General features: G+C 44.8%; 1 protein-coding gene across 4 annotated transcripts in view; it reads left to right on the top strand.

Annotated features, from left to right (window-relative positions):
* KIF3B (kinesin family member 3B) overlaps positions 1–15,239 on the top strand; it is a 41,406-nt gene that overhangs the window by 20,274 nt on the left and 5,893 nt on the right. For all 4 annotated transcript variants that reach the window (XR_007461937.1, XR_007461936.1, XM_049650016.1 and 1 more), the window contains exons 2-7: positions 2,340–3,808; positions 6,837–6,938; positions 7,153–7,275; positions 7,394–7,512; positions 13,147–13,260; positions 13,942–14,047. Coding sequence is in view for 2 of the 4 variants with exons in the window: in XM_049650016.1 (XP_049505973.1) it covers positions 2,405–3,808; positions 6,837–6,938; positions 7,153–7,275; positions 7,394–7,512; positions 13,147–13,260; positions 13,942–14,047 (1,968 nt within the window). In the remaining 2 variants the exon portion in view is untranslated. The remainder of the gene's footprint in view (positions 1–2,339; positions 3,809–6,836; positions 6,939–7,152; positions 7,276–7,393; positions 7,513–13,146; positions 13,261–13,941; positions 14,048–15,239) is intronic.

The raw sequence follows: 15,239 nt of genomic DNA, 5'->3' as shown, positions 1-15,239 counted from the left end.
GTTCCAGTTTTTTCACAATAATACCAGAAACAGCTTAATACTAGAACTTAAGCTGCCGTACGTACGGTGGGATATTTTGCTGCTGTCATAAGGAATAAGGCAACTCTGTGTCTACTGAGCGAACAGACTCCAAGTTATGTTGTTATTGAGGAAGGCAAGGTGCTGGACACTGTTGTTCCTGTGTATAACCTTCTACGCTTGCGTTAAAAAGGAAGGGGGCAAGTGGGCGCCTAGCCGGCTCGGTTGGAGGAGCGCGTAACTCTTGATCTTCAGGCCCCACGTTGGGTGTGGAGATTTGCTTGAATAAAGAAACTTAAAAAAAAGGGGGGGAGGGTAAGTATGTATTAAACATATTTGCTTGCTATGCATAAACTGGCTCAGGAAGATTAAAAAGCTAATAATACTTGCTGTGTGGGCAGGGACTTGGGTGGCTAGAGAACACGTGAGGCAAAGGGACCTGTCACTGAAGAGCGATTTGAATCAAGAAGCATGAGAATTACCTATTAAAAAAACCCCAAAAACCCACACCGAGGTTTTTGGGAATTTGAGGTCCTCATACATACCTCTTTACTCTGATCTCTTTGCTCTCTTCCCCTTCCCAGAGGACCCACTTTAGCATCCTTTCTCTTGTTCCCCGAGTTTTCTGCCACCACCAGATGAAGTTACTTAAAAAACATTCTTTTTTTTTTTTTTTTTTTTAACGTTTATTTATTTTTGAGACAGAGAGAGACAGAGCATGAACAGGGGAGGGGCAGAGAGAGAGGGAGACACAGAATCCGAAGCTGGCTCCAGGCTCTGAGCTGTCAGCACAGAGCCCGACGTGGGGCTCGAACTCACGGACCGCGAGATCATGACCTGAGCCGAACTCGGACGCTTAACCGACCAAGCCACCCAGGCGCCCCTAAAAAACATTCTTAACACCTATTTTCTTATTTGCATTCAGATTGTATTAAGTTTGTTGATTGAATAAGTGCTTTCTCTGTTTGAATACATTTTGCACAAGCCATAGTTTATGATTTTAGGGTGGAAGAGAATTATGGGCACGAGATGGGAAATTCAAACAGCACAAACAAGTGCACAGTGAAGTTTTTTCTCTCTCTTGACCTGAGAGTCCTCTAGGCCCACAGTCCCCCTGCTGAGGCTGCCACTGTTACCACTTTGTTGTCGTGGTCACTGCTTTTATGTGCATACTTCTAATAATATTGTTTTGTCTGTCAAACATAAACATGCATCCGCGTATCCCCATGCTTACACAGTGTTAACCATTCTGTACACACTGTGTCCCATCTACTGTTTTCAGTTAGCAGCACATCTTAGTATAGGGTTACATTTAGATTAGCACATTCTTCTCAGTAACTGCATAGGATTCCCCTGTATATACTATTATATATGTTTAATTTATTTAATCAGCCCCTTCTTGATGGGCGGTCCCAGGCAGTCTGTAGCTGTAGTCTGTCGCTCCCACAAATGATGCCACAATGAATATCCTTGTATCTGTGGGATAAATTCTTAGAAATACAACTGCTGCGTCGGATGGTACTGCTAGATGGTTCCAAATTGCTCTCTGTAGATGCCATAGTAGTTCTGCAGGATGGAAGATCATCCAGGCTTTGAAAAGGTTTTGAGCTGCCACATCCTGTAGTCTGAGATAAAGTGCCAGGTGGAGGGAGGACGAGCTTGTGCACACTACTGGTGGACTAAAGTTTTTCCTTTCCTGCTGCAGCTCGTTAAGACCTGGTGAAGAACTACAGTGTGCATTCAAGTCATCAAAAAAATAAAAAAATAAAAACTTTTTAATGTTTATTTTTGACAGAGAGAGAGAAACATAGCATGAGTAGGGGAGGGACAGAGAACGAGGGAGACAGAATCTGAAGCAGGCTCCAGGCTCTGCGCTGTCAGCACAGAGCCCGACGCGGGGCTTGAACTCACAGACCACGAGATCATGACTTGAGCCGAAGTTGGACGCTCAACCGACTGAGCCACCCAGGCGCCCCTAAAAAAATTTTTTTTAATGTTTGTTTATTCTTGAGAAAGAGAGAGACAGAGCATGAGTGGGAGAGGGGCAGACAGAGAGAGAGAGAGAGAGAGAGAGGGAGACACAAAATCTGATGCAGTTTCCAGGCTCTGAGCTGTCGGCACGGAGCCTGACATGGGGCTCGGACCCACGAACCGTGAGATCATGACCTGAGCCTACTGAGCCACCCAGGCACCCCTTCAAGTCATTTAATGTAGCCATCAGAAGGTTGGTAAGACAAAGGTGATGTGGGTGTGTCAGGTGCTGTTGAGCAGCCCCCGGTGACAACTGTACTGTCCTTACTTACTTTTGCTTTTTTTTCTAGGACCTTAGCCTCCTGAGACATTTTGGATTCATAGCCCTCAAGGGTTGATCCGGCCAGAGTTCATCATGTCAAAGCTAAAAAGCTCGGAGTCAGTCAGGGTGGTGGTTCGCTGTCGGCCCATGAATGGCAAGGAAAAGGCGGCTTCATATGATAAGGTGGTGGATGTGGACGTGAAGCTGGGGCAGGTATCAGTGAAGAACCCCAAAGGAGTGGCCCACGAAATGCCCAAGACCTTCACCTTCGATGCAGTCTATGACTGGAATGCCAAGCAGTTTGAACTCTATGATGAGACGTTCCGACCACTCGTGGACTCTGTCCTGCAGGGTTTCAATGGGACGATTTTTGCCTATGGACAAACCGGGACTGGGAAAACGTACACGATGGAAGGAGTCCGTGGTGACCCTGAGAAAAGAGGGGTCATCCCTAACTCCTTTGATCATATCTTCACCCATATCTCTCGATCTCAGAATCAACAGTACCTGGTCCGGGCTTCTTACCTGGAGATCTATCAGGAGGAGATCCGAGATCTGCTCTCAAAGGATCAGACCAAAAGGCTTGAGCTCAAAGAGAGGCCTGACACTGGAGTGTATGTGAAAGACCTGTCTTCCTTTGTCACCAAGAGCGTGAAGGAAATAGAGCACGTGATGAATGTGGGGAACCAGAACCGCTCTGTCGGTGCTACCAACATGAACGAGCACAGTTCACGCTCTCATGCAATTTTTGTCATCACCATTGAGTGCAGCGAAGTGGGCCTTGATGGAGAAAACCATATCCGTGTAGGGAAATTGAATCTTGTGGATCTTGCTGGCAGCGAACGGCAAGCCAAGACTGGTGCACAAGGAGAAAGATTGAAGGAAGCGACCAAGATCAACCTGTCCCTTTCAGCCTTAGGTAATGTCATCTCTGCCCTGGTAGACGGCAAGAGCACTCACATTCCATATCGGGACTCAAAGCTCACCAGGCTCCTCCAAGATTCTCTTGGTGGCAATGCTAAAACTGTAATGGTGGCCAACGTGGGACCTGCCTCGTACAACGTAGAAGAGACTCTGACCACTCTGAGGTACGCCAACCGTGCCAAAAACATTAAGAACAAGCCAAGGGTCAACGAGGACCCTAAAGATGCCCTCCTTCGAGAATTCCAGGAAGAGATTGCTCGGCTCAAGGCCCAGCTGGAAAAACGGTCCATTGGCAGAAGGAAGAGGCGAGAGAAGCGGAGGGAAGGTGGTGGCAGTGGTGGGGGTGGGGAAGAGGAGGAGGAGGAGGGAGAAGAGGGTGAGGAGGAAGGGGATGATAAGGATGATTACTGGCGGGAACAGCAAGAAAAACTGGAGATTGAGAAGCGGGCCATTGTAGAGGACCACAGCTTGGTTGCAGAGGAGAAGATGAGGCTGCTGAAGGAGAAGGAGAAAAAAATGGAGGACCTGCGACGGGAGAAGGATGCGGCTGAGATGCTGGGTGCCAAGATCAAGGTACCGGAGCCTCCCTGAGGCCCTTTCCTCTTTCAGTGCGTTCTGTTTTCGCCAAAAAAATGAGATGAGGGGTGATGGCCCTTTCAGTTTTACGTTCCCAACAGTTTCCGGTGTCCGGTGTCCAGTAAGGGTTTGTGGAACTGAAATAAAAACAATTTCTTCAAATTTAAAACACGAAATATCGAATGCATAGGAAGAATAATTTTTATATATGTGCAGGGTATAGAAACCAGCAATAAAACCGACACCCATGCCCCCCTCCCCGCCCCGCAGCGTGAGAAATAGAACATAACCTGCATCTTTACGAGTTCTTCGTGTCCCCCTCCCCCAGAGGTAAACATTGTCTTAGGTTTGGTGTTTTATTATTTCCTTACTCTTCTTTATAGTTTTCCCATTTATGTATATATGTCTAAAAAAATAGTTGCGGTTTCACATAATGTTTTACCTTTATATAAGTGGAATCTCACGACTGCAATTTGCTTTTACTTGCTCAACCTTACGTAATGAGATTTGTCCATAGTGATGCCTGGAGCTGTGATTCATTCATTATTACCGCTCTGAGAATCATGTGGTATTCCATTCTCCCGATAGTGGGTTGTTTCCATTTTTTGCCACAAATGTTTTTGTACTTGGCTCCAGGAGAACGTGTATGAGCAAGAATTTCTTATCTGGCGCCATTAGGTCCTTGGGTATGTGCAGTCCTAATTTTACTAGATAATCACAAATTGTTCTCGGAGGTGGCCATGTGAATGGAAGCTTCTGCCAGCACATTATGAGCTTTGGTTGTGCCTCATCCTTACTGGCACTTGTGACTCTCCGACTTTTAATTTTTGTGTGTCCGGTGTATATAAAATGGTATCTCGTTGTGGCTTTAATATGCAGTGACCTTGTGACACAAGATACAGAACAGTTCCTTATGCCCTTGTAGTCAGCCCCTTCCCTCAGCCTCCAACCTCTGTGAGTCACTGGCCAAGTAGCATTCTAGAACGCGGGGACTCCTGGGCATTTTCTTTCTGGTGCCAATGGGCTGGACTCTGGGCTGCCACGGGGCTTTAATGGCAGAGGAGGGGACAGAGCTAACCCTGGCAATCTGATGACCACTGCCTGACCACAAGCCAGAACTGCTCTGAAGTGTTGGGTTCTTTCTTAGTGAATTCACGCAAAATCTGGTTTCAACTCTCAAATGTATCCTTGTTTTTTAATTTAAAAATGACCAGTGACCGCTTCCTCTCCTCTCCTTTCCCCATCGCTGTATGAAGCCATGCTTTATCTGTGGCTTCATAGTAGCCCTTTCACAGAACTGGGTTCTGTTTTACTTCAGAAGCAGGGGTCTTTTCCAGAGCTTTCAAGACCTGATATGAACATGGAGTTCTATACAACACAAATAGAAGGTCACCTTGTCCTGTGGGTTCCTTCACTACAAATGCCACTTCATGCCTCTTCACTCCTGCACTTGAAGTGTTAACAGGGTGTGCCCATGTTTGGTTTGCATGCTGGGTTTTAGGATCACATCTATTAACCAAGCCCAGGAATACCTAGATAGACGCTGTAAGCAACTTGGGTTATTTGGGCGACTCTCAGAGGCCAAGTGTGGCAAGACTCAATATAACCTCAAGGTCACATTTTGTTTATGGCAGAATGGTATTACTTCTGTCTCTTGAGATCTCTAGATGCTGTAAAATCATAGGACAAAAGTACTTTAGAGCTGGAAGGAGTGTGAGTGTGTGTGTGTGTGTGTGTGTGTGTATGTGTGTGTGTGGCAAGGGGATGGTTGATAATCCAGTCCAGTCACTTCCAAACAGGCTCAAGGGCTCACTGAAAGATGGCTGTCATTAATGTTCATAAGTTTCTTTAAAACAAGGTTGTGGAGTTTGTGGATTCCATGCTTTTCAGGAGCAAATCATTCCCATGGCTTCAGGTACCATCTAAATGCTCAGGGTGTCCTGTCCTATCTGTATAGCCAGCCCAGAGCCGTCTAACATCCAAGCCTGATGTCTCTGCCTACTGGACATTTCCAGAGATGACCACGGCCACCCAGAGCCTATTCCTGCCTACCTTTACTCAGTCAAGCCAGAGCCCTAGGAGTTATCCCTGCTGGCTGTCCCTCGTTCTCCCTTAAGGCCCAGTCAGTCCCAAGGCCTCTGAGTCCTGTGCCATCAGCTCTCTTGGACCCATCATCCTCTTTGTTCTCTCCCACCACTGCTGCCCTAGCCCCGGCCTGGATCCTCAAAACAGCCTCCTGTTCTGGTCTCCCTCCACCAGGCCTGTCCTTTTCCAGTCACCCTTCCTGTGGTAGGGGAAGAATGTTTCTAAAACACAAATCTGACTGTGTAACGTTATGCTTAAAGAACAGTCAGTATGATTTGTGTGCTTTGCAGGATCAAGTTTAGTCTTTGAGGTTTTTGAACTGACCCGTAGTTGCTTTGCCAACTTCACGTATCAGTACTCCCTACCCTACCCTCTCACACACATAACATTTTTGTTTTCTTAGCTAATTCCTATTTTTACCTCAGCGCTCTTGAGACAGGAAGCTTTTCTTGACTCCCTCCAAAAGCCTGAATTCTCTCCCTCCCACGTGCCTCTCCCATTATTATTGTCTTTTCCTCATGATGGCGTCTGACTCCATAGGGTAAGAGCCTGCTTACTCGTCCGCGGCCCTCAAGGAACTCTTTAGCCTTGTGATTTGTATTCAGTTGCATCCCCAGTACCTAGCACGTAGGAGGTACTCAATATGTTTTAGGTAGGGTCAATGCTTGGTCCATACAAACCAAAAAAAAAAACAAACAAAATTTTTTTTCAAAGAAAGCTGAAATTCCTGTATGCCTGGGGAAGCTACATCTTCAGTGTTTCTAAGGTAAAGCTCCACAGTGGTGATAGTAAGGACACTGCCGAGCACAGTCTGTGTTCCCCCAGAGTTCACCCCTTTGGCTCAGTCCTGAGCTCGTTATGTTTTACAGGCTTCCCCAGGAGGAGATACGTTCTGAGGGAGATCAGTCACGAGATGGATTCTACTTTTTCTCTCACTCAGGCCATGGAGAGTAAGCTGCTTGTTGGAGGGAAAAATATAGTAGATCACACAAATGAACAGCAGAAAATCCTGGAGCAGAAACGGCAGGAAATCGCAGAGCAGGTGACTTTTCATTCCTTTTTGAGGAGAAGGGGGTGGGATACGGTGCATTAACGCTACAGAGAAAATGTCTCTTGTATTAGATTCTTCAGAAGGAGTGGAAACGAGGTGCTTAGCCCCTTCCTAGCGGGAGACTCTGATCTGGAGCCCCCCAGCCCTGTGTTCTTGTACAGACATTGTCTCTAGGCAAGCTGATGAATTTTGTGATGTTGCTCAGAAACGTCGAGAAAGAGAAATCCAGCAACAGATGGAAAGTCGAGATGAGGAGACCCTGGAACTTAAAGAGACATACAGCTCATTGCAGCAAGAGGTGGACATCAAGACCAAAAAACTCAAGAAGGTATAAAGGAACGAGGCCAGGCAGAGGTGTCTTGAGACTTGGCGGTGGGGAGCGGGTAGGGAAGAACTCTGTTGTCTGGAGGGCTGCCCTCCTCACCTGCCTCTCGCCTCGCTTCCAGCTGTTCTCCAAGCTTCAGGCGGTGAAGGCAGAGATCCATGACCTCCAAGAAGAGCACATCAAGGAGCGTCAGGAGCTGGAGCAGACTCAGAATGAGCTCACCAGGGAGCTGAAACTCAAGTAAGTTCTGGGCCTTTCGTGGCACCCCCAGCCATTTGCTGGGTGGTTGCTTGTTCAGTACGGAACATGTCTCTGAGGACAGGGCCCCTGCCTACTTCTCTCTAGATCATCTCCTGCCACCTTGTCTGTTTTCTGTTTATTCTTGAGAAAGTCACTTTCTGTCTCTGAATCCCATCTGTTAAGTGAATGACTTCACCAGATGATCTCCAGGTTTCCTTCCACCCTACTTCTTGAAGCTTTTAAAGGCTCCAGCCTCTGTTGACAAGAGGGGATCTTTTATTAACTAGAATTTTCTGAATGGTATAATGAATACCCACCACCCAGATTCATCGATAAACAACCTTTTTTCATTTATCTTTTCATCGAAATATTCTAAAACCTCATGTAATGTTAACCTCATGTTATCTCACTCCTGCATACTTACATATATGATCACAGTGCTATTTTAAATTTTTAAAAAATTATTTATTTATTTATTTTGAGAGAAACAGTGACAGCATGAGAGGGGGAGGGGCAAGAGAGAGGGAGAGAGAGAATCCCAAGCAGGCTCTGCACCTGTCAGCACAGAGCCCACCGTGGGGCTCAAACTCACAAAACCATGAGATCATGACCTGAACCGAAAGAGAGAGTCAGACGCTTAACCGACTGAGCCACCCAGGTGCCCCCACAATGCTATTTTTAAAAATGCTTTATTGACATGTAATTTACATACCATACAGTTCACCTATTTAAAGTATACAAGTCCGGGGGCACCTGGGTGGCTCAGTCGGTTAAGCGTCTGACTTCGGCTCCGGTCATGAGCTTACCATTTGTGAGTTCGAGACCTGTATCAGGCTCTGTGCTGACAGCTCAGAGCCTGGAGCCTGCTTCAGATTCTATGTCTCCCTCTCTCTACCCCTCCCCCACTTGCATTCTGTCTGTCTCTCTCTCAAAAATAAATAAACATTAAAAAAAAATGTTTTTTAAAGTATACAAGTCGGGGTGCCTGGGTGGATCAGTTGGTTAAGCATCTGACTCTCGATCTTAGCGCAGATATTGGTCTCAGGGTTGTGAGTTCAAGCCCCATGTTGGGCTCTGTGCTGGACGCGAAGCCTACTTAAAAAAAAAAAAAGGTATATAAGTTTACAGGATTGTAAAACCATCATCACAATCTGATCTCAGAACATTTTTGTGTCCCCCTTCCTCCCCAAGGAAACCCTGTATCAGCAGTCATTCCTTATTACCTGCCTCCCCCACCCTAGCCCTAAGTACCTACTCATCTACTATCTTATAAATTTGTCTATTCTGGACATTTCATATGAATGGAATCCTATAATATGTGGCCTTTTGTGACTGGTTTCTTTCACTTAACATGTTTTCAAGGATCATCCTTGAATGTAACATGTCAGGACTTCCTTCTTTTTTATGGCTGAATGGTAATGGATAGTATGGATATACACACACATTTCATTTATCAGTTGATGGACATTTGGGCTCTTTCCCTTCTTTGGCTATTATGGATGCTGCTGCTGTGAACATTCATGGACAAGTTTTTGTATGGACATGTTTTCATCTCTCTGGGATATTTACCTAGGAGTGGAATTGTTTACGTCGTACAGTAACTCTGTGTTTAACTGTTGGAGGAACTGCCAGACTGTCTTGAATGGCTGCATCGTTTTATATTTCCACCACCAATTTCTCCACATCCTTGTTGACACTTGTCACTGTCTGTCTTTCTGAGTGTAGCCATCCTAATGGGTGTGAAGTAGTATTTCTCTGTGATTTTGATTTGCATTTCTGTAATGACTAACCACGTGGAACATTTTTTCATGTGCTGTCTAGCCATTTGCATATCTTCTTTGGAGAAAAGCCTGTTCAAATCCTTCACCCATGTTAAAATTGGGTGATTTATTGGGTCTTTTTATTATCGAGCTACAAGAGTTCTTTATATATTCTGGCAAAAGTCCCTTATCAGATACGTGGTTTGCAGGTATTTTCGCCCATTCTGCGGGTTGCCTTTTCATTTTCTTTATGGTATTTTGTTTGTGGCACAAAAGACTCATCATGAGGTAGCCCAATCTATCTGTGTTTTCTTTTGTCGCCTTAACTTTTGGTATTGTGTCTACATTTTCCTATTTTGGGCATTGTGTATAAATTTATAATGGAATAAGGTGGCCATTTGTTGTTGTTCTTGTTTTTTTAATTTTTTTTAAATTTTTTTAAGATTTATTTATTTTTGAGAGATGGAGTGTGAGCTGGGGAGGGGCAGAGAGAGAGGGAGACACAGAATCTGAAGCAGGCTCCAGGCTCTGAGCTGTCAGCACAGAGCCCGACGCGAGGCTTGAACTCACAAACCACAAGATCATGACCTGAGCTAAAGTCAGACGCTTAACTGGCTGAGCCAACCAGGCACCTCATGTTGTTGTTGTTGTTCTTGTTGTTGTTGTTATCGTTGTTGTTTTTTAATGTTTATTTATTTTTGAGAGAGGGGGAGGGGGAGACACAACGTGAACAGGGGAGGGGCAGAGAGAGAAGGAGACACAGAATCCGAAGCAGGCTCTAGGCTCTGAGCTGTCAGCACAGAGCTGGATGCAGGGCTCAAACTCGAGAACCATGAGATCATGACCTGAGCCGAAGTCGGATGCTTAACCGACTGAGCCACCCAGGTGCCCCACATGTTGTTGTTTTTTTAATGTGGCCATTTGTGGCTGGCTTCTTTCACTTGGTATAGTGTTTTTAAGGATCATATGTGTTATAGCACATACCAATATTTCATTCTTTTTTATGGTTGAATAATATTGTATGAATATATCACATTTTAGTTTTTCATTCAGCAGTTGATAGACCTTTGGACGGTTTCTGTCTTTTAGCTATTAGGAATACTACTGTTACGAACATTTGTGTACAAGTTTTATTGTGGACTTATGTTTTCAATTCTCTTGGGTCATCTTAGAGTCCTAAAGCCTTAGGTCTTACATTTAAGTCTATGATCCATTTTGAGTTAGTTTTTGTGTATAGTCTGAAGCAGGGTTCCAAGTGCATTCTTTTGCATGTGGATATCCAGTTGTCCCAGCACCATTTATATAATTTTTTTTTAAGTTTGTTTGTTTATTTTGAGGGAGCATGAGCAGGGGAGGGGCAGAGAGAGAGGGAAAGAGAGAGAATCCCAAGCAGGCTCCACACTGCCAGTGCAGAGCCCGACTTGGGGCTTGAATTCACAAAACTGTGAGATCATGACCTGAGCTGAAACCAAGAGTTGGACACTTAACTGACGGAGCCACCCAGGTGCCCCTCTAGCACCATTTATTGAAAGGGTCTTCATTCAGTGTCTTTGAACCCTTGTTGAAAATCAGTTGACCATAAATGTAAGGGTTTATTTCTGAACTCTCAATATTGTTCCATTGATCTTTTTGTATGTCTTTATGCCAATACCATGCTGCCTTGATTACTGTAGCTTTGTAGTAAGTTGTCCTCCGACTTTGTTGTTCTTTTTCAAGATTGTTTTGGCTATTCAGGGTTTCTTGCATTTCCATATATATTTTAAGATCAGCTTGTCAATTTCTGTGAAAAAGCCAGCTGGGATTTTGATAAGGATTGTGTTGAATCTAGACATCCATTTGGAGAGTATTGTCATCTTAACAGTTAAGTCTTTTGATCCATGAATATGGGATGTCTTTTTATTTATTTAGATCTTCTTTACTTTCTCTTTTTAAATATAATTTTAATGTTTATTTGTTTTTGAGAGAGAGAGAGTGTGTATGTGTGTGAACAAGGGAAGGGCAGAGAGAGAGGAGGGCAGGATCCGAAGCGAGCTCTGCTATGACAGCAGAGAGCCCTGTGTGGGGCTCGAACTCATGAACTGTGAGATCATGACCTGAGCCGAAGTCGAAGCTTAACCAACTGAGCCACCCAGGCGCCCCAAAAAGATCATCTTTTTCTGTTAAGAATGTTTTGTAGTTTTCAGTGCAAAAGTCTTTGTGCTTCTTTTTTTTTTTTTTTAATTTTTGTTTTAATCTTAATTTTTTTGTGAGAGAGAGAGACAGAGCGTAAGTGGGGAAGGAACAGAGAGAGAGGGAGACACAGAATCCAAAGCAGGCTCCAGGCTCTGAGCTGTCAGCACAGAGCCCTACCTGGGGCTCGAACTCACAAACCTCGAGTTCATGACCTGAGCCAAAGTCGGATGCTTAACTGACTGAGCCACCCAGGCCCCCCTGCACTTCTTTTGATAAATGTATACCTAAGTTTGTTTTTTTTCTTTGTTATTGTATACGGAATTGTTTTCTTTAAAAACATTTTTTTAACATTTATTTATTTTTGAGAGACAGAGACAGAGCATGAGTGGGGGAGGGGCAAAGAGAGAGGGAGACAAAGAGTCTGAGGCAGGCTCTAGGCTCCGAGTTTCAGCACAGAGCCTGATGGGGGGCTTGAACCCACAAACAGTGAGATCATGACCTTAGCTGAGCCACCCAGGAACCCCAACCCCTGGGGTTTTTCTTTAACGACCTCTTCAGAGGGATTCTTTCATGACCAAGTTTTAAATTTGGAAGGAGCCCTTAAAATTAAGTGAGTCTGCCCTCTTTCTGGGTATGTACCCCTAGAAAAAAAATCAGAACAGAATATGTCAAACTATTAATAATAGCTATCTCTGGATGGTGACATTATATGTAATTGTATTTTTCACATTTTCTACCGTAAATAGAAGCTTTAAAATCAGCAAAAAATACAATATATGTCACGAGAAACAATTTCTTACATGTGTCAAATAAAATGAATAGAAAATTTAATCTCTCTGAAATATTTTTTCCCTAGGGAAGCCATTTTCATTGTTATTTCTCTTATTTATATCTTTTGACTAAACAGTGAGTCAGCCTCTTTCTCAAGGTCAGTACCCTCCACCTCCACCTCCACCTCAGTGGTGTTTGTTGTGTGTCTCTCCCAGTTAACACCCCTTTGGCATTGTTCTGTCCTGAGGTTTTGAAAGCCTGAATACAGAGATGTGGCAGGGGACAGTTATCACCATGGAGAGACACAACCCAGTGGGTTCCAGTTTCATTGTTTGCCATGTTCCCCGGCACTTCTGAGGCAAAGACTGTTCTCAGGAAGAGGTCTTTATTCTCAGTGGTCTAAGGGACTGAAATCCACTCAGGCTTGCTCTGTGTCCTAGTGATTGGAACGGAGAGCTTTCTAGCTTGGGCAACAACCCATGGGATTAGAAGAAGGCCATTTAATTCCTAATCGGTTTTCCGTATTTTGGAAGTTAATGTGCTGGGTTGGCAGTCCCAGTGGCCCTCTAGAAGACACTTCAGGTAGCACACGTTCACTCCGATACGGCCCAGGCATGGTCACTTTTCTGCAGTCCTTTCACCTTCTCAAGCCGCTTCTCCTCGGGCAGAAGTGGCCTCCCTGTAGTCCTAGGGCAGCCCACCGTCGGGACCTGTCACAGCTAAGACGGCTGCACCATTACCTCACCAAGTGTCATTCATGTCTGTATGCCAGCTCTCTGTATGATGGTGGGCCCATCGTGCCTGCCCAGTAAATGTTTGCTGAGTGGCTTGACTCTCATCTAATGACCTCCTACACATGGCACCGGGTAGCCAGTACTCCATCTGCATTCTTTCTCTACCTGTGTTCACTCATGTATGTGTGTTCTTACAGGCATCTTATTATAGAAAACTTTATCCCCCTGGAAGAAAAAAGTAAAATTATGAATAGATCCTTCTTTGACGAAGAGGAAGACCATTGGAAATTACATCCTATAACCAGACTGGAGTAAGTCCCTACTGACTTTAAGGTGGGGAGGAGGGGAAGAATGTTGGCAAGCTGACCTTGGCCGGAGGGGTTTGGTAAGAAAGAACACAGTGTGAATCATTTGAATTGGAACCAGCCGCATCTCTGACTCCGTGACTGCCAAGGTCCCCGAAGTAAAAGACGGCAGAGTGGTGTTAGGAATTGGGAGACTATCACAGTGAACTCACACCCTTTCCCAAACTCCTGAATTTCCGCTTCCCGAGCTGTCAAGTGAAGTGTGCTAGGCCAGGTGAGGGGCAGTACCTAGGTGCCCTCTTGTGTGGCAGCCTGGCGGGGTGTTGAGGGGGATTTTCAGTCTGAGCCTGGGTCTTGCTGGAATCATGGGAGACTGTCTGCCGGGGACACGGGGGCGGGGAATATTGACAGCCATGTTTTACGCCTGCCACCTAAGAACTGGAGGATGACTCATCCCTTCCAGCTTAAGAGATGCAGGACACTAAGCATTTGGATCGGAATGTGGCTCAAACAGAAAATAGCAGCAGCTCCTGCCCCATTCGCCTGGCAGCCTTCAGTCCAGGGCTTCACTTGGTTCAGGTTCTGTCTAAATAGGCTCAGTGTCTTCTGAGAGTTGGTTCCACAGGATGATCCTGGGACTGTGGGACACACTCCAGCCAGGCTTTAACCACTGCAGTCCATTTCCAGGAACCAGCAGATGATGAAGCGGCCAGTCTCAGCTGTGGGATATAAGAGGCCATTGAGCCAACACGCAAGAATGTCCATGATGATTCGTCCAGAGGCCCGATACAGGGTGAGAAGATCATCCATGTGTTTCTCCCCTCTCTCTTTTCGAGGAGTTTAGATTTGTGTAAACTCTTACGCACCATTCTGCAAAGTTACAGAGTTTGTATCCTGACTCTTTGCAGAGGTTTCTGGGGACATTTATATTAACATAACAATGATGCCAAATAGTAAAGCAATATACTAAATAAATAACAACTAAAAAGAACAAATTATTATGAATAAAAAGGTAAAATCAAATGAGATTTAGAAAACTAGGACTAGGGAAGGAGGAGAGTACAAGCACACTGTCCTAATGGCCGATAAACATTACCACTAAGCCTGCAAATGGTTCTGTGCGAATGCTGGAGGGAATGCAGGTGTGTAACGACGGGAGATGAGTTAAAGAACTTCTGGTACGTCCATTTAACGGAATGTGGCTCGGTCAGGTAGTCATTTCAAGTGACATAATTGAGGACTATTTAACGACCCAAACATATTTTACAATAATAATACTGTACGAGCTTCTATTTATAAGTGTTTGCTGTATGCCAGGCATGTACTCAGCGTTTTAGTGGTTTCTCTCATTGAACCCTCCCACCTCCTCTATGCAGCAGGTCCTGTGGATGAACCAGGAGACACAATGTATTGTTAAGCTGTAAAACAATTGGTGCTAGAGGTTTACATATGAATCAAACCAGCTGCAAAATATATCAAAATGTGAACTGATTACCTCTGGTTAATGGAAGTGCACTCAATTTAAATTGCCTTCTTTTTGCTTATCTGTGTTTTAAAGTTTATTTTGAGAGAGAGAGAGAGAACAAGTATGTGTGTGTGCGCGCACGCACACACATATACACACACATACACACACACACGTGAGCAGGGGGAGGCACAGAGAGAGAGGAGAGAGAGAAAATCCCAAGCAGGCGCTATGTGGGCCTTTATCTCACGAAACGTGAGATCAGGACCCGAGCCAAAATCAAGAGTCGGCTGCTTAACCGACTGAGCCACCCAGGCACCCTTGCTTATCTGTATTTTATATTGGTGGGGAACCTGTATTATTTTTTTTTAAATGAAAGATTTTCACTTGAAAACTTTAAACTGTTTTTGAGTCCCTTGGCCGCCAGAGCAAAACAGATGGGGATTAATTAGTTCATCAGGTGCTGTTTCTCCTGGCATCAAGTTATTTAAAATAAAGGAAGCAAAAGCAGAAAAGACAC

This window comes from Panthera uncia, assembly GCF_023721935.1.
Source record: "Panthera uncia isolate 11264 chromosome A3 unlocalized genomic scaffold, Puncia_PCG_1.0 HiC_scaffold_11, whole genome shotgun sequence".
Lineage (NCBI taxonomy): Eukaryota > Metazoa > Chordata > Mammalia > Carnivora > Felidae > Panthera > Panthera uncia.
Note: the sequence above shows the minus strand (reverse complement) of the source record. Positions and strands in the feature narration are given on the sequence as shown.